The sequence below is a fragment of the Callorhinus ursinus genome, unplaced genomic scaffold, assembly GCF_003265705.2.
Source record: "Callorhinus ursinus isolate GAN/ISIS: 27379988/994484 unplaced genomic scaffold, GSC_fseal_2.0 scaffold24, whole genome shotgun sequence".
NCBI lineage: Eukaryota > Metazoa > Chordata > Mammalia > Carnivora > Otariidae > Callorhinus > Callorhinus ursinus.
In genome coordinates this window covers 8,113,806-8,133,941 of record NW_027397086.1, presented here as the reverse complement: position 1 = coordinate 8,133,941, position 20,136 = coordinate 8,113,806, and the positions used below count along the sequence as shown (strand labels likewise).

The 20,136-nt window shown below is 37.5% G+C and overlaps 1 protein-coding gene across 3 annotated transcripts in view; it reads right to left on the bottom strand.

The window, feature by feature from the left end:
- The window catches only part of STRBP (spermatid perinuclear RNA binding protein), a 131,456-nt gene that overhangs the window by 17,602 nt on the left and 93,718 nt on the right, over positions 1-20,136 (bottom strand). For all 3 annotated transcript variants that reach the window (XM_073905773.1, XM_025888534.2, XM_025888535.2), the window contains exons 8-12: positions 19,041-19,152; positions 18,275-18,372; positions 17,950-18,061; positions 5,766-5,858; positions 5,129-5,328 (exon numbers count right to left, since the gene is read on the bottom strand). In XM_073905773.1, the coding sequence (XP_073761874.1) occupies positions 5,129-5,328; positions 5,766-5,858; positions 17,950-18,061; positions 18,275-18,372; positions 19,041-19,152 (615 nt within the window). The remainder of the gene's footprint in view (positions 1-5,128; positions 5,329-5,765; positions 5,859-17,949; positions 18,062-18,274; positions 18,373-19,040; positions 19,153-20,136) is intronic.

Below are 20,136 nucleotides of genomic sequence, written 5' to 3'. Positions count from 1 at the left end.
GAGTTTCACCATGGAGAATGGGAAAAACATCCTCAGAGTAATTAGGCTTAAATAAAGGATGACAGAAATGTAAACCTGAGGTTGCTTCTGGTTCATTTAATTTGAAGGCCAGAGGTAGAGAAACAGCATAGCCAAGTTCAACCAAGGAGGTGAGGGGAAAAGTAAAATAACATAATGAAAAAAGTACAATGGACTACAAAAGACAAGACATGGCGGGCTAATCCTGTATTTCTCCTCTGGTCCTCAATTTTCCAATCTGCAAAACAGGAAGACTGATTAGTTGACCTCTAAATTCTATGACTCAATCCATTAGGGGAATTAGCACAGAAAGGGAATCAAGAAGTCTTCATGTTGGAACCATTTTGCCTGTTAATTATATAATATCTGAAACTTTCTACTACTGACCTCTTTGCTTTCAACTTAAACCAAAATCAATACTTGAAAGAAAGGATTCAGTCTCAAGATTTATTTGCTATACTAAGTGAACCAGGAACAATATTAGGTTTGTATTTCCATCCCCTCAAGGCCTAGTCACATTCTGGCTTCCTCCAATGTCCATTCTTCTTATATTACCATTCAATGCCTGCAATTTCTTATCTTTTTTAAAATAAAGTCTTCTGAACTATGTGTTGGGGGGGGCATGCTTGTGCCCATGAGCATACACACATACAAGCATGGCTTTTAATATCCCTGCCAGGTTATACTGCTTTTTAGATGTTTACAAGAAAATACATTCACTAGCATTTTTTTTTTTTTAAGATTTTATTCATTTATTCATGACAGACAGAGAAAGAGAGAGAGAGAGAGAGGCAGAGGGAGAAGCAGGCTCCCAAGGAGCAGGGAGCCCGATGCGGGACCCAATCCCAGGACTCTGGGATCATGACCCGAGCCGAAGGCAGATGCCTCACCATGTGAGCCGGCATTTTTATAAACCTCTTTCAAACAGGCTAATGTTGCACTGTCAGTTACTAATTTAAAGGTTTATATCAAAATATATGGAGATAGGTTCGTAAACATCTCTGTATTTGTTTCAGCTTTTGACTAATGTTTTAAGTTGCTGGAGTGTAAAAGCAATGTCATATTTCTTTACGATCCCAACTATACGTAATAGGTGTCTCAAAAAACAGTTGTGATAGTCCCACGAGTGAGAGACCAGGCAGCCTAAACTTTATAAACAATGGCATCTTCTATAATGGATTCTGCCAATATAAATAAAATCTGTAAAAAATGGACATAAGTAGAACTCTGTACCAAGAGAATTTGAAATTAATTCACCCAATTCATATGGAAACACTGGCATTCTGTTGAACATTTCAAATCATAAATTAATTCTTTGCAATCACTAGAAGAAAGCCAAGAACCTCTTTTCAATATCTTAAGTTTTAGAAGTTCTTAGGTAGTACTGTAAGACTAAGTATGTTAGCATCATTTAGTTTATCCCCGTCAACATTTTACAAAGAAAACACCTTCTCCACTGTATGAGTCCTGTAAATATGCTCTTCCTGAAAAATCTCATCTCTGAAAGAACAGTTATCAGTCTGGAATGAACACTAGGCTAATACGGGCTGCAAGTCAAAAGTCAAGAGTCACAAATAAATTTGATTTGTTTATTCCAATAAAAACTAAAGAAATGCAGCTTTTCCCAATTTCACATGGACAGTTAAAGTAAGTCTAATGTGAATTATTTAACACCATTTCTCTCTGTGCTTTTCTCACATATCATATTCATTTATTTGTTATTGTAGCAACATATTTCATACACTATAGTTTATATAACTGATGGATAATCTCAAGGGATACAGTATATTTGCAATACAGACCAGCTAACAAAAAAATGTCTAATTATGTCATTTTCTCTATGAACACATGAGATTATTAACTAGTATATGCTCTAAAAGTTAAAGAAAAAAAAAGTAATGAGTTCTCAGACCTCTAGAACCAAAGTTTGCTTGTAATCAATACTGAAGCCAAAAAATTGATACACCAAAAAAGTGGTTTCAAGTGTCTGGCAAACAAATCAAATCTAATAAACACATTAACTGGGCTGAAAAATCACAAGATTATTCCTGGAAACAAGGTGACTGGGAAATTCACTATAACCATGCCCACCCCCCTCCACCCAGAAGGCTGGGAAAGCTGATAACCTCAAAGACTACAGGACAGGGGCGCCGGGTGGCTCAGTCATTTAGCGTCTGCCTTCAGCTCAGGTCATGATCCCAGGGTCCTGGGATCGGGCCCCGCATCGGGCTCCCTGCTCAGCGGGAAGCCTGCTTCTCCCTCTCGCACTCCTCCTACTTGTGTTCCCTCTCTCGCTGTGTCTCTGTCAAATAAATAAATAAAATCTTTAAAAAAAAAAAAAAAAGACTATAGGACAAAGGTGAAAAGAAAACACATGAAAACATACTCTACTCTAGCCCTCCACTCAAAAGAAAGTCCTATCCATGGCTTCTGGGTGGTGGAGAGCTGATGGCTTCAAGAACCTCTCCCAAAGAGCCTTCACTCCTTGTCCTGACCTTTTCCCCACAATGACTAAGATTTCTTTTCATGGAATATCGCTGATTATATTCTTTGTGAGGGACTATCAGAAAAAAGGGCTGGAAGAGCAAAGAAAAGATTGGCAACTGATCTCCATCACTTCAGGTTGCCTACTGCTGGAGGCCAGGCTCCTGTGGCAGGAACCGCTTTTTCGTATTTTGTTTTGATTTGATTCTCTGGTGTGATTTGTCTTAACAGGTACAGACTCCTACCAAACTACTGAGTAAGAAATCTAAGGATTTTTATCTAGTGGGATCCACTTTCATGTTAGATATAAAACACTCTCAAATTCATTTGTAAAACAGAACTGAAACTTGTATATAGATGGCAATTTGGCAATATATATATGCCTGACATATAATAGGAAGCCCAATACCTATTTAGTGAATTAATGGATCATTCAAATGTGCCCTCTTCTTGATCTAATTTCATTTCTAGAATTTGTCTTTACTTGTTACTTTTGTTTTTTTAATGTAAGCTCTACACCCAACATGGGGCTTGAACTCATGACCCTGAGGATTAAGAGTCGCATGTTCTACCGACCAGAGCCAGCCAGGTGCCCCTAACATATATCTTAAGGGATAATTAGACTAGTTTAAAAAGATGTAAAGCAACCAACTGGCAGCATCTAAATCTAAAAGATCAGTTACATTACGGTAGATCGATAATAAAAAAATATTAGGCCATCACTAAATAGGAGAACAATCTTTGTGAAAACTAATAAAAAAAAACCCATATTCTTAGATAAACAAAAATAATACTTGTTTTAATTATATATTTTGTGTTCCCACTATGTAGGTCCCACCACTCCTAATCTAAAACTCTTGGGGCCAGACTGTTTTGAGAATTCATAGTTTCTCAGAGTTTAGAAAGCTAATACAAAATATTAATGTATATTTTTCAAATCCCCAGTTGATTTCAGGTGCTACCCCATGTTTGTGCAAAGAAACATATAAAATATTCACATGAAATGGAATAATAAAGACTAAAAGTAGTTCTACAACAATTCAGGTCAGGTTTTCCCATCAAGTGAGTTTTCATCAAACTTCAGGAATTATTTTTCATTTTCAGTGTTTTCTGGATTTTGGAATTGCAGGTTAAAAAAAAAAAGGCTTGGAAAAATACACACCAAAATGTTAATCGTAATTATGAGAACAAATAGCATCTAAATCCTGTCATATTACAAAATCTCCCACTGTTCTTACTCCCCAAATTTTACTCAATTACAAGTTGGTATGAGGCCACTAGCTTACATTAAAGGCAATCATAACAAACAACACACAAATTTTCACTGCATCACACATGTTTAAGGATGTCACTGCAATCCTTTTTTATGAAGACCCCCTCAAGGAGAATGTCCATTCGATCTGTATACCAAAACAACTATGACTCTTATAATCAACTGTCTGTTCTTATGTCACTATGAAGGAATATTTCATAAGCTTTTTGAGTCAGATTCTAGAGAACTGAGATCTTAATTTGTGACTCATTCTCAGCGTACATTATGGGACTAAGTTACTGAACTGTAATTTTAGCTTTATTCCTGGATTCATTTTTTCCCTCATTCTTCATTTTTTCTGCCTCATTTTAAACCCACACTATTTCATCATACTTGGAAGTACCCTTTTGTAAACAAGACACAACATAAATGTTGTTTTATATGTTTACAGTTATTTTCCTACATTGTGCTTATTACTACCTGCCTTAGAATTTATTCATTTGTGTATTTGTTGTCAGTCTCCAATCCTTTCCACACTAGAATGCAGGCTCCAGGAGGCCAAGGGCTTTGTTTTGTTCACTGCTATATCCTTAGAATCTAGGACAATGTTCACATCTTTATTAATAATACTTGCAAAATGGAATGATCATGAAAACAGACCAATTCTGTCTTATGCCATACTGTTACATAATAGAACTTTTCTTAAATTAAAATTGATCTTTAGTCTACATGATCTTTGACATTTTCACATTTGTCTACAAGAGGGCAAATGTACTCATGGAAAAATTCCAGGATTTAGGGACTTTCTACAAACCTACATGCATGTTTGGTTGGTTCGATCCTGGACTTTATTCCCTACGGAAATAATCTGAAATGCAGAAAAGGCACCGTATACAGGAAGATAATAATTAAATTTATTTATGACCAGCAAAGTCTGCAAACAGCAAAATATTCAATGTCTAAACAAATAACAGTATATCCATATCATGTTAATCACTTGGGCATTAAAAATTATTTGTGAAGATTTTAAAAACCGGAGAAAACATTGATGACATAGTAAATGAAAAAAAATCAGAGGATAAATTACATACACTGTGTGAGCTCAACCTAAACAAACATACTCTATATAAATATTAATGATCTGCCCCATATTTTTTATGTCTTTACTTTTCTCTGCATTTTCCAAATTTTATTTGGAATATACATACTATTTTATAATGAAAAAAGAAAAATTTTGTAATCCAGAGGTGACAAAAATCTTTACATCATTATTATTAAAATCTTTAAAAAGTCTGTTAACTTATTTTAGAAAAATAAGCACCTTATTTACAACATAAAATAACAAAGCCCTGCTAAATAAAAGCAATACTGTACCTTCACTGCTACATGAAGTTTTGCTGTTTTCTTGGATGGCCCTGAGGCTTCATATGTTGTACCGTCCACATCTACAGACATTGTGAAGACTGGAGCGTGGACAGGGCCAGACTGAGACAAAAGCTTATACTGAAGCCCAGGTCTGATCTGATTTAGCCTCATTAGTGCATTCATAAGGTCTATTGCTTTACTATCCAGAACTGTTTAAAACAAAAACAAAAATAAAACAAAAAGAATGAGATCAGAAATTAAACTATTTTGCTTTTAATCTATGCATCTGTAGGTTCTAAGTGACCACTATAAATTCACCAGGCTTTAAAAAACAAGAATTTGAAAACACATATACAAATTAATTTCACTTCATAACTGTAAAATCACTTTAATTATACTAACACTACTGTACAAGTGATATGAATTATTATATCTATACCATCAATTTTAGTTTGTCAATACTAATATACCTGAAGCAATGAAGACTGAAAACAAAAGAAAGCTATCCAATCATCAATTTCTCAGTTAAGCTATATTCTTAAAACTCCAATTCAAATCAATCAAATTCTTCACTTTGTAATTTTTATTTTCCTGAGACTACAAATCTTTTCTAGTTCACATCTCTAAGAAGAAAGATTTTATATACTTTTCCTTAAGTTTCGTTTCATCTTCTTATTGGGATCTTTATCATCCCCTAATCCATCTTCAAATGGCCTCTTCAGAGCTGAAGACCCAGCACCTAAAAAAATTGTAAGAGATTCGTTATCAGTCAAAACAATGTGTCTACTTACTCCACCAAATGTAGCTAATAATATACTCCACCATATGTATCTAATATGTTCAGGAAGGAAAATCTTAGGAATCACAAAGACCATATAGTACTTTCACTGATCAATTAAATTGCCATATATATAATCTTATAATAGCAAAAATGTTTAAATGAATCTTTATGAAACAATTTAATACTACCCCTTTATATCAATATTTATTTTCCTATTTATTTCTATGTACTGATAAACATTTGCACAAATATCTTTGCATTTTTTTTTTTAAGATTTTATTTATTTATTTGACAGAGAGAGAGACACAGCGAGAGAGGGAACACAAGCTGTGGGAGTGGGAGAGGGAGAAGCAGGCTTCCCACTGAGCAGGGAGCCCAATATGGGACTCAATCCCAGGACCCTGGGATCATGACCTGAGCCGAAGGCAGACGCTTAATGACTGAGCCACCCAGGCGCCCCATCTTTGCATTTTTCACACCTGTATATACATGAACAGGAAAAAGTCTAGAAAGATATATATCAAAATGTTAAAGGTATTATCTCTGGGGGAAGGACTTATTTTTATTTATGTCTTTTCAGATATGTCTATAATTTAACATTTATTATTTGTATAAATTTTTTAAGCACACATATTAAAATCTTATGCTTTTGGAATTCTATTTCTCACACTACAAACCATTCTTTTGTCTGCCTACTCAAATCCTATTCAAGATTTTATTTACATAATCAAAATAATCTGGTACTGGCACAAAAATACACACACAGATCAATGGAACAGAATAGAAAACCCAGAAATAAACCCACACCTATATGGTCAATTAATCTTCAACAAAGCAGGAAAGAATATACAATGGGAAAAGAAGAGTCTCTTCAACAAATGGTGTTGGGAAAACTGAACAGCCACATGCAAAAGAAAGAAACTAGACCACTTTCTTATACCATACATAAAAATAAATTCAAAATGGATTAAAGAACTAAATGTGAGACCTTAAACCATAAAAATCCTGGAAGAGAACACAGGCAATAACCTCTTTGACATCAGCCATAGCAACTTTTTCCTAAATATGTCTCCTGAGGCAAGGGAAATAAAAACAAACTATTGGGACTATATTAAAATAAAAAGCTTCTGCACAGCAAAAGAAATAACAAAACTAAAAAGGCAACCTATGGAATGGGAGAAGATATTTGCAAATGACATATTTGATAATGGGTTAGTATCCAAAATATATAAAGAACTAACACAACTCAACACCCAAAAACCAAATAATCCAATTTAAAAATGGGCAGGGCTGCCTGATTAGCTCAGTTGGTGGAGCATGAGACTCGATCTCAGGGTTGTGAGTCCAAGCCCCATGTTGGGTGTAGAGATTACTTAAAAAAAAAAAAAAAAAAAAGAACAGAAGACATTTCTCCAAAGAAGACATACAGATGGCCAACAGACACATGAAAAGATGCTAAACATCACTCATATGTGGAATTTAAGAAGCAAAACAAATGAGCAAAGGGAAAAAAGAGATTAAAAAGAGAACAGACTGGGTGCCTGGGTGGCTCAGATGGTTAAGCGACTGCCTTCGGCTCAGGTCATGATCCCAGGGTCCTGGGATCGAGTCCCACATTGGGCTCCCTGCTCGGCAGGGAGCCTGCTTCTCCCTCTCCCTGCCACTCCCCCCCAACTTGTGCTCTCTCTGTATCAAATAAATAAAAGAAAGAAAAGAAAGAAAAAAGAAAGAAAAGAAAGAAACAAAGAAAGAAAAAGAACAAACTGATGGTTACCAGAAGGGAGGTGGGGTGAGGGGTTGAGTAAATATATGATGGGGACTAAGGAGTGCACTTGTCATGACGAGCACCAGGTAATGTATGGAACTGTTGAATCATTATATTTTATACCTAAAACTAATATAACACTGTACGTTAACTAACTGGAATTAAAATAAAAACTTTAAAAAAAAGATCTTATTTACAGTTCATCTTCTTCAACTTTCCTCTCATCTCAACTTTCTAAAATAATTTCTATGTTATCAGAAACCAAGTGTCACATGTAGAATTGTGCCGCTGCCTACTTCAAATATAGAGATCTTGTATTTCCACTAAACTTGATGAACATCAAAGATACTTTCTCCTTGTCTTGTATCTTACAAACTATCTAGCATAAGACTTATAAAGGATATATAATGGTTATGGAACAAAAACTAACTGAACTGATTATCAATCAATTTCTTGAATAAAGCAGCTAGCTAATAACATTGTCAGGTATAAGGGAGGAACGTGGCTGTCCAAGTTAAAAACAACCAGGGAAAAGCTCATCAATATGTGCAAGGACTCTAAAGAACTCTGTGTCTTCAACTTAAAAGTTCGTTGTTGGGTTTTTCCAAAAGGAAAGTTATACGCAAGAGATTCATTCCACAAGATTTCTAGATACTTCTAGTGAAACTCCATAATAATACTGAGATTAACTATATATTCTCTGATCATCAAGATTTACTGTCCCTTGTGGTAAACAATGCCTTCAGCATTTGCTTGAGTCAATACTTACCACTCAGGTCAATCAATCTTGATGCTCTCTTCAACAAAAACAGTATTTGCTTTTATCTGCTTACTATCATATTTCATTTACATTACATAAAACTGTGAGTGTGCCAGTCTCCCAGAATGGAGTTCTTACAAGATAAAAGTTAAAAAGGAATGATGTCTATTCAATCACTCTCCCACTCGTTAAGTTACATTAAAAGCTGCTTCCTGATTGCCTGGAAATCACAAGCTGGCTTAAACACACAGATCTATTCTCTAATCCTGCAGCTACATAAAGAGAGTTCCATGGATTAAGCTTCATTCTACCATCCCAGCTGCAGGGTTGTAAAATCTGGTGTTAATCATAACAGTAATGTGAGCAAAAAAAAAAGGCTTGCTTTACAAAAAGCAAGTAGTTTTCAATCTCTATAATATCTAGAAATGAGAAGTGATCATTTGAGAGGCAACAATTTTGAAGAATAATATGAGTTTACCATATGCTTGGCACTGTGCTTAATAACTTCACTGTAAATATCTTCACTTAAATGTATTAACTTATTTAATCCTCACAAGCACCTATGAAGCCTATACTTTTACCATAATTTTTTAAATTTTATTGTTCTGTTAGTCACCATTCATTACATTAGTTTTTGATTACTTTTATCATAATTTCATTCTTATATTCATTCAACAATAAATATTGAGCATTTTTTCTTTCTTTTTTTTTTTTAAAGAGAGAGAGCGAAGGGCACCTGGGTGGCTCAGTCGTTAAGCATCGGCCTTCAGCTCAGGTCATGATCCCAGTGTCCTGGGATTGAGCCCTGCATCGAGTTCCCTGCTCAGCGGGAAGCCTGCTTCTCCCTCTCCCACTCCCCCTGCTTGTGTTCCTGCTCTCGCTATCTCTCTCTCTGTCAAATAAATAAATAAAATCTTTAAAGAGAGAGAAAGAGAGAGAGAGAGAGAGAGCAGGGAGGGAGGAGGAGAGGGAGAGAGAGAGAGAGAGAATCTTAAGCAGACTCCACTCCCAGTGTGGAGCCGATGAGGAGCTTGATCTCATGACTCTGAGATCATGACCTGAGCCGAAATCAAAGAGACACTCAACGGACTGAGCCACCCAGATGCCCCTAATCGAGCAGGACAATTTTAGGGGCTGGACATGTAACAGAACAAAACAATGTCTCAAAGAGTTTATGCATAGTGGTGGAAGCTAATTATATATCATAAGATGGTCAGCAAAATGGGAGAAAAATAAGAGGCTTGAGGGGGTGGAGGTGTTGCTATTTTATATGTGGTGCTCATCAGCAGGGTCAGAGAGGTATCACAGATAAGGTGACCCTCTGATGAAGACCTGATGAAAATAACAGAGTGAGCCATTCAGCGATTTGGGGAAGAACCCCAGGCAGAGAAAACAGCAAATACAAAGGTGTTAAGATAGGAACACGCTAAGAAACACCACAAAGGCCTGAGTGGTTGGAGTAGCCTAAACAAGAAGGGGATGATTACAGAAGATGAGGAGGGAAAGTAACTGTCAACCCTAGCTGCCACCAATTCACCAGAGGAACTTTTACAAAATACTTAAGTTCCACTGTCCAGTATGAGAAGTAAGTAAATTCAAAAGGCCTTCTTCAGAAAAGCAACTAGAAAAGCTGGAGAAAAGGTAGAAAAAATATCTATTCCCAGACACTAAAGAACTGTGGAGTCAAGATATGGGAGATAATGGAAACCCTACACTAGAGGCCATATTTCCCCTAGGTGCATCTTCCAAATCCAAGAGAAGCCACTAAGAACTGGACAGAGTAACTTTTAGCAGACACTCAGGACTCAAGGGTCAAAAACAGAAGTTAAAAAAAAAAAAAAAAAAACTGAAGTTCACCAAGCAAAGAAGGCCTGTTGAATCCCCCACACTGGGGGCTGGGCCTCTGCAATGTCATACACTAGAAGTAAATAAAGTAGAAATAGTCTGGATCTCACATGGACTCGAGCCCATCTTAATCCTTGATTGCATGCAAATGATCCAGTGTCACCAATTCCACTAACCATCGCCCAGAAACAAATGTAAATCCTCCAAGATATCATTATCCTAGGTTTTTAATTCTCTACAACTGTTCATTTAAAGTGCCCAGCACTCATAATAACTAAAGACATGAGAAGACAAGATAATGTGATCAAAAATCAAGGGACGGAGCAGACAACAGAAACAGACCCAAAAGGATCCAAATGATTGAGCTTTCAAAAACACACTTTATTAAAAAGAATGATCAGAATGTTAAAAAAAAAAAAAAGACAAGAAGAAGAATTTCTGGCAGAAAATCTGAAACTTTATAAACTTTCCCTTTTTTTTCAGAGTATGAATCATTTACAAAAACCACGTACGGGGCCATAAAATAAGTCTCAAGAAATATCAAAGGACAGAAATCATAAGAAGTATGTTCTCAGATCGCAGAATAAGCAAGAACTCATATAAAATAAAGAGATAACTAGAAAATCCTCATTTGTCTGGAAATAAAGCGATGACATCTAAATGGCTCAAAGAGCTGATAACAAGGGAAAACAAAAAACAGTTTTAACTAAGCAAGAATGAAAATACTCATGTCAAAAGAGTGTAGGGGCGCCTGGATGGCTCAGTCGGTTGGGCGTCTGCCTTCGGCTCAGGTCATGATCTCAGGGTCCTGGGATGGAGCCCCACGTTGAGCCCCACATTGGGCTCCGTGCTTAGTGGGGAGTCTGCTTCTCCCTCTCCCTCTGTGCTCTCTCTCGCTCTCACTCTCTGAAATAATCTTAAAAAAAAAGAGAGAGAGAGAGAGAGAGCATAACACAGGGCACCTGGGTAGTTCAATCGGTTATGCATTCAACTCTTGATTTCAGCTCAGGTCAAGATCTCAGGATCTTGAGATCAAGCCCTGCATCCGCTCTAGGCTCAGTGGGGAGTCTGCTCGAGATTCTCTCTCTCCCTCTCCCTTTGCCCCTCCCCCTACACTCGCCCCAAGCTCTGTAATAAATAAATCTAAAAAAAAGTGTAATGCACATAAATCTGGGCTTAAAATGGAAAATTTATAGCCTTGGTAGTGTATATATAAGAGATCAAAAGAAATTAATAACCCAGCAATCTCAAAAAGTTATAAAAAACAAAAAACAAAAAAAAACCCCAGCAAATAAAACCCAAAGATAGTAGTGAGGAAAAACAAAGAGCACAGATCAATGAAATAGAATATAAGCATATACCAGAAGATGATCAACAAAGCCAAAGTTGATTGTTTTTAAAGACTGATTTACTTATTTTAGAGAGAGTATACAGGTGCAAGCGGAGGGAGGGGCAGAGGGAGAGGGAGAGAATCTCAAGCAGACACCCTACTGAGCACAGAGCCCGACTGGGGCTTGACCTCACAACCTGGAGATCATGACCTGAGCCCAAACCAAGAGTCAGATGCTCAACCGACTGAGCCACCCAGGTGCCCCCAAAGCTGATTTTTTTTTTAAAGACTCATAAAACTGATAGACCTCTAATGAGAGTGATCAGGGAAAAAAGGAGGTATAAAATGTACACAAAAGCACATCACTAAAGATACTGCAGACAATAAAAAAATAAGATCTTATAAACTATTTTTAAATTTGGTTAAAATGAACAAATTCCTAGAAAAACACAATTTACCAAAACTCTGGTAAGAAGATAATAGTCCTTTCCCTATTAAGGAAATTAGATCCATAATTTAAAACCTTCCCACAAAGAAAACCACATGCCCAAAAGGCTTTGCTGATAAATTCTTCCAAACATTTAAGGAAGAAATAACATCAATTTTATACAAATTCTTCCAAGGAAAAGAAAAAGAAGGGACACTTCCCAGCTCATTTTTTTTAATACATTTATTTTTTTTTTAAAGATTTTATTTATTTATTTGAGAGAGAGAGAATGAGAGACAGAGAGCACGAGAGGGAAGAGGGTCAGAGGGAGAAGCAGACTCCCTGCCGAGCAAGGAGCCCGATGCGGGACTCGATCCCGGGACTCCAGGATCGTGACCTGAGCTGAAGGCAGTCGCTTAACCAACTGAGCCACCCAGGCGCCCCCCAGCTCATTTTGTAAGGCCAGCATAACCTTAGAGCCAAAACTTGACAAAACATTACAACAAAGGAAAACTGCTGGCCAATCTAACAAAAATCTGTGTTTTTGTGAACTGTTCACAAAAACCTACACAAGGATCATTTGTAGCAGTTTTATTTGTAATAGCCCGAAACTGAAAGCAAACAAGATGTCCTACAACAGGTGTGTGGTTAAACAAATTCTGGCTAATCCATGCCATAGAATACTACTCAAGAGTAAAAAGGAAGGAACTACAGACACACACAACAACCTGGACGGACCACAAGGGAATTATGCTGGGGGAGGGAGGCACTCTCAAAAGATCACATGTGGTATAACTCCATTTATATAAAATCCTTGAAAGAACAAAATCAAAGAGACTGAGAAAAATGCATGGTCTCCAGGTCTTGGGGATAGCGGAAGGGAGAGGAGTGGGTGTGGCTACAAAGGGGCACAATGAGAGAGACCTTGGTGGTAGTGAAATAGTCCTGCAACTTGATTATGATGCTGGTTATACAAATCTACACATGTGATAAAAATGGCATAAAATGTATCAGTGTCAATTTCTTGGTTTTGATAGTGTACTATAGTTACATAAGATGTAACCTGGGAGAAACTGGGTGAAGGGAACATGGGACCTCTCTGTACTATCTCTGCAACTTCCTTTGAATCTGTAATTATTTCCAGATAAAAAGAAGAAAGGAAAAAAAAGGACTTCAGCTTTGCTGAGAACAGACAACAGGGGCAAGGGCAGAAGTAGGAAGACCAGATAGGAAAGACAACCGCAATAATCCGGTGAGAGACGAAGACACTGTAGGCCAGGATGACAGCAGTGAAGGAGCTAAAGAAATAGCTGAATTGTGGACATATTTTGGAAAGTAAAATAGACAGGATGTGCCATTGGTCTGGATCAGAGTGAAAGAGAGGATTCAAAGGGTGAAGGTGTCTGACCTGAGCACATAGACAGAGTTTCCAATGACTGGGACAGGGATAACTATGGAAAAGAGCAGACCAGAGGCAGGGTTAAGGACAGGAATTTGGATTTAGACATCTGAGGTTTGAGATGTCTCTTAGACATCCATGTGGAGGCACTGAAGAGGCCTTTGGATATCTGGATCTGCAGCCAGAGGCTGGTGGCTAGGACTGGTAGTAGAGATATGTACATTTCATGACAAGGGACTAAATGAGGTCACCTAAAGAGTGGGTGTAAATAAAGATAAACAGTCTGAGGATTGCACCCTGGGACACTCAAATATTCAGGAATCAGGAAGATGGAGAAGCTGAGGAGAGGGCTGTGTGGCTAGAAGAAACAAGAGAAAGTAATGACCTAGAAGTCAAATGAGTAGTATTTCAGAAAAAGTGTGTGACAATGACAAATGCTGCTGAGGATACAGGGTACCAAGAACTTTTACACACTGCTGGTCAAAGTATAAACTGATATATATAACTATTTACTAGATCATATGCTAGCCTACACTAAATCCTGGATATACACCCCAGGAGCCACATATAAAAATGCTCATAACAATACTGCAGGTGGATGCCAAAAAATGAAAAGACTTCAAGTGTCCTGCAAAAGTAGATGGATAAGCTGTAGTACATTCATAATGGGTACTATGTAGCTACTAAAATGAACAAATATTAGCTATATGCAGCAACATGAATGTATTCCAAACAATGCTGGAGAGAAAGAAGCCACTCACAAAAGATTAAACTTAGTTTGATTCCCTTTCTGTAAAATTCTAGGCAATATCACATTGTTTAGGAAAGCATACTCAGGTGGAAAAGCTATAAAGAAAATCAAGGAAATGATTATGAGAAAGTCAGGAATGGTTAGTAGTTCATGGGGCAGGGAGGTGATGTGGAGAAATAAACAGATACTTTCTGAGAAGCTAACAATGTTTCTTAAGGATGGTGACTGCATGTAATTTTTTAACCATTATTTTCTAAATGATACATTTTATACTTTTCTGTATACATACTATAACAAAATTTGGGAGCAAAAAAAGTGTTCCTCTGCATCAAACGCGGCTAGTCCGCTAAGATGAGGACTGAAAACTACCTGCTGAGAGCAGTAACATGGAAGTCACAGCAAAGACTTTGGTAGAGTGGTGAGGAAGAAAGCCTCATTAGAGTAAGTTCTTTTAAAAGTGAAGAAAAGGAGAAAGAATAGGCCACTTTTTCCAAAAGTACTGCTTATAAAGGGGAGCAGAGGAGGGAACTGCAGAATTGGGGGGGGGAGTTTGGTTTCATCTTTCAATTTTTTTTTTTAAGATTTTATTTATTTATTTGAGGCAGGGGGAGAGAGCACAAGCCAGGGGAGGGAGAGGGAGAAGCAGACTGCTGCTGAGCAGAGAGCCCAATGCAAGGCTCAATCCCAGGACCCTGAGATCATAAACCTGAGCTGAAAGCAGATGCTTAACCAACTGAGCCACCCAGGCGCCCCTGGTTTCATCGTTGGAATGGGAGGCATTACAGCAGGTTTTTATGGTGATGAGAATGATCCAGTAGGAAGGGAGGAGTTGATGCTGGTGAGAAAAGAGAGAACTGCTGGAATAATGTCCACTTGTAGACAAGTAGAAAGACTGGTCTTAAGAGCCTGGATAGTCTATCACAGTCAAGGGAGTTTATCCAAATACATGAGTCCTTTGAGCAAACAAGATCATCAGATGAGAGTGAAGTGTTGGAAGAGGAAGTACGAAATGGGAAAAGGTGTAAAACAGTTATCTACGAAAACTGGAGGACTCTAGAACTTACAGAAGGATTGCTAGACAACACAAAGGGTCTACTTAAGGTTATTTACACCTGAGACCTAAAGGGAAAAGTCAAGATGATTGTATTTTTCCTCCAACTATGTTCAACAGCCTGGTCTAGGTGCAGAATTGGATTTTCCCAGAGTTAGAATTGTGCCAGGAACAGAGGATCGAGGAAGTGAAGGCATGTATGTGCTAGGGAGTGATCATGATGATGGGACCATGGAATACAATCAGAGAAGGGACAGAAGAGAGAACATGAAGAAGGTGAGAGACTATGAAAAGGTAACAGAATCAGTGGTGAGGCTCAAGAACTGGACTAAGGGTAATAGACAATGATGACAAGAGGCAGTTAGAAGTGGGATTCTTAAAAATAAGATTACGGACAGGGTAGAGTTACTCAAGGCAGGTCTAGGGTACGTTCACAGTATGGGTAACTGGGGTTGGATAGAAAACAGTATTTGTGGAAGAAGAAATCAAGGAATTAAGAAGTCAAAATTTGGGGGGAAAAAAATCATCTGAGTGCATAGTGAAATCACCAAGAATTAGAAGAATAAAGTCTAAATGCCAATGTCAGGAAGCTAGGTGCTAAAAACATGAAGATATGAGGAAGAATGCCAAAGGGTCTGGAGGCAATGGCCATGGTCCCCTCCTCCTATAGCTAAGGCACAGATGGGTAAGTGACTTGCCCAGCTCACGCTGCCAGTAACTGATAGTGCTTGAATGGAAACACTGACAGTCTGGTTCTTTTTTAAGCTATAAATTGACAGATCAACAGTTCCCTAACTTAAAGTTAAAAAACAACAACAACACCAAAAACCTAAGCCACACTACAGGAGATATACTTTTTCTTCTAGTGAAAGAAAATATAAAAAAAAAAGCTATGAATTCAATGATTCAAACAAATTTTTCTATACTAATCACAAGAATCTCTATAAATATTTGAAAATTTTATTCAATCCACAGACAGTGCTTAATGTCACACGGCTATGTGAATCCTTTTCAAAAAATCTTTGCCCCCCACCCCCAAAATCTTTGCTGCTATGTGAGCATCCTCTGGAATAAGGTGGCTTTCATTCCACAAATACTTATTGAGCATCAGTTTTTAAGCTATATAGTAGGATCTGGAGAATTCCTTACCCCTGAAAAATTAGGCAGTGATTCTCAAATTTTTATTTTATTTTAAAGATTTTATTTATTTATTTGACAGAGAGAGAGAGACAGTGAGAGAAGGAACACAAGCAGGAGGAGTGGGAGAGGGAGAAGCAGGCTTCCCGCTGAGCAGGGAGCCTGACACGGGGCTCGATCCCAGGACCCTGGGATCACGACCCGAGCCAAAGGCAGACGCCCAACAACTGAGCCATCCAGGTGCCCCTATTTTATTTTATTTTTTTTTAAAGATTTTACTTATTTATTTGAGAGAGAGAGAGAGAGAGAGAATATGAGCGGGAGAATGGCAGAGGGAGAAGGAGAAGCAGGCTCCCCACTGAGCAGGGAGCCCGACACGAGGCTCGATCCCAGGGTCCTGGAATCCTGACCTGAGCTGAAGGCAGATGCTCAACCGACTGAGCCACCCAGGGGCCCCTCAAATTTTTAATCTCAGGACCACTTTATTCTCTCAAAAAATTACTGAACACTCAAAGAGCTTTGTTTTTTGGGTAATATCAATATTTAGCATATTAGAAATTAAAACAATTTTAATATAGGATTACACAAAAAAAACATTCCATTAGCCAGAGTGATGATGCTATCACATGTCACAGGCAGCCTCTGGAAAACTGTACACTCATGAGACAAAGAATGGAAAAGACAAAAAAAAAAGCCTTAGTATTATTATGAAATAGTTTTGGTTTTGTGGACTCCCTGAAAAGTCTGTTAACCCACTGGAATTCTGTTGTCTAAATAAACAGATTGAGCCATTGCACTATTTTTGTCATATAAAAATTATTAGAATAATATCCATTGCAGGAGATGGGCTGAGTCCCAGGTGAAGAATAACTTATGTTAAACATTCCACTTCCTAGCCTAACAGGAGATAAGGGAAGAGGGGAAAACACGTACTGTGCACAATGAGGTGATTAAGTGATTCACGTCAGAGTATCTGCTGTAATCCAGGCACTGAGTTAGGCATTTTAATCTGACATCGGGTAACATCCCCACCGAGAGAGATGAACCCATTGCTCAAGGCCTAAAGCTAGTAAGTAGTGGAGCTTTGACTGGAACCAACCAAGGTCATACTGACCCCAAAGCCTGTGCTCTGCCTGTTGAAACTGTGAGTTCAGACAGACTAATCAAATGCAAGAGTTCTGAATTTTCCAGTGTACTTTTCTCCTCCTCTAGATCTCTTTCTTCGTTACATAATAACACTTCCAAGCATGACGAAGATCTAACTGGTCAGTGACTATGATAACATCTATTCTCAGCTTATGGCTCATCTTTTCCCCTTCGACCACCAGTTCTCAAAGTGTGGTCTCTAAATCTGTGCAGTAAACTGGATAGACTGGAATCTGGCTAATGTAGCTAAGTGAGTTTGTCACTACTAAGAATAAATGGTAGTAAGCTGATGTTACCGATGGGAGAGAAGAGAAGAAAGTCAGGAAGAAAAGCAATACACAACTTGGATTAACAATAAAGTTCCCTCCACTCTAACAAGAGATGCAGTCCATGACCATTTTCACCACTGCCCACGTCCACCCCCAATAAAACACTCACCTTCTTTATCAGTAACTGACCAGGAATATTTCTGAAAAGGCTTACTAGATGGAAGGGGGTCCATCTCCAGCACTTTATAAATCTGGCCAAAGGCTGATAGTCTGAGTGCATGCTAAAGAACAAAAGATTTATTTATTCAAATTTCAGTGGCCATTCATAAAGCCTTTAGTACATGTAACTAAAAAGACATTCATTAAATGTTATGCTTATGATGGCAAAAGTCCCTAATAACAAACAAGAAAAGAAGTGTTTAAATGGAATGATTCAGAAAATGAAGTTATGATCTTTCTCTAAACAGATCATTGTGACATGTCCCATCTTTTACCTGTGCACTGTGGGTAATATCTTCCTTTTGCTGGATGGTCATATAGCTGAGAGCATCTGTTGGGTCTCGCTCACAAGGATCATGGAGACCAGGACCCCCTTTGGCAAAAGCAAAAGAAAACCACAAGCACCACTTAGAACTGAGTTTAGAATTCCATGAACTAACACAAAAGAGAGAAAAGAATGGAGAGAAAAAGAAAAACAAAATGAGGAACTAGGTTAAAAGTCTGCTCAATTAAATGGAATAAAAAGGACTCTCTCATTTTCAATATGTTAACACTTAAATGTCCTTATTTTACTGGAAGTCACTTGCGTTATCTAAGGACAAAATTGGGTCTTGCTCTGAGAATTTAGAAACAGCATGATGAACCATCCCAGATCTTTAAAGGGATTACGTATGTAAAATAAGACCAAATTTAATTTTTCCAAATTAAACACCAGACTGCAAACAGAATGAACTTCATACATTTTAACCAAACATCTATATTTTCAAATTCAGAGCTCTAGGTAAAGCAAATTCATAGCAGACACAATATCTTATTAGTACCTTTTATGTTAGTACATATAAAACATAAATTACAGTTATTGAAAGAGAGAGTTTTATAGCACTTTTCCAACATTCAAACATTCTAGTTGCTAACATTCCAAGCAAAACAACACCTACACATCATTTTCCTGTGCAGAGGACAAATTTAGCACATATTCAGAAAACTAAACTAAAATGAAATGTTTCTGATTCTTCTGCCTCCAGAGTTTGAAACCCTTACCAGGAAGTAGTATTCCAGATGCCAAACACTCCATTACTCGTCTCAAGGCCTCCCCAGCGCCCAAAGGTCTATTACAAGTACCTATAGACTTTTCACATATAAGCTCTAGTGGCTAGAAGATATTAAATTACAAATTAGTACATGCACCAAGTGTTAAAAGGATTCCAGTTAAATGTGAGCTGACATTTCTAACTACAATGGAGGCCAAAAAGGTGAAAGTCAATTTAATATTTAGGGCCCAATTAAACTTTTCCTGCTTGATTATCAACTTTCATCCCAGCCAGAGTTTTTAAATCAATCATTTTTGAGGCAACATATTCAGAAGACATTTTGTTACAAAAACTTTGTTTTTGGTTACCCTGAAAGGATCACTTAAGAAACTGTGGTCACCTAGTTGATTTAACAAAGATTTAACAAGCTTTTGTCTACGTTAGTAATAGCTAATTAACTAATCGATGTTCAAACCCAGCCCACCTATCTCCTACTTAACCTAGGAAGTACTCAAACCACCTACAACTTCACTTCAGACAGCCTGTCCCAAGTACTACAATTAGAATAAAGGAAAGACCAAATCTCCATAGTTAATAAACTAAATAAACTAAAACCTCATGTACTATATATCAAAGTAATAATTGTTAGATTAATCTAAAATGACCCTTACAGCTTTATTTGTTTTATAACGTTCTTCACTGTGGTCTTGACTGGGCCAAGCATAATAATTTCCAAATGAAATAAGTTTTGCAATATACATTATAAACTACGTCCAAAATTGTGTCAAGTGTACTATTTGCCCGACTTTACTTACTAAAACAAACTTATATTGACGTGTCTACACTCAAAGATAAAGAAAAAGAGGATATGGGAGCCATATACAGGCATATCACGTAATTTTTATTTTAAATGGAAGCAGCCCTGAAAGAGGAATGTGCCAATTGAGGAGGCTTTCACGGGCAGTAGGTGAACAGTCATCAACCATCAGTACAGAGTAAAGTGCAAGAAGACAGTCACTTCTGACAGGTATAGAACCTTTTTGTCAGAAAAATATCTCAGGCTCTGTAATATGAATATGATGAGATAGAAGAAACAGGTTATATGT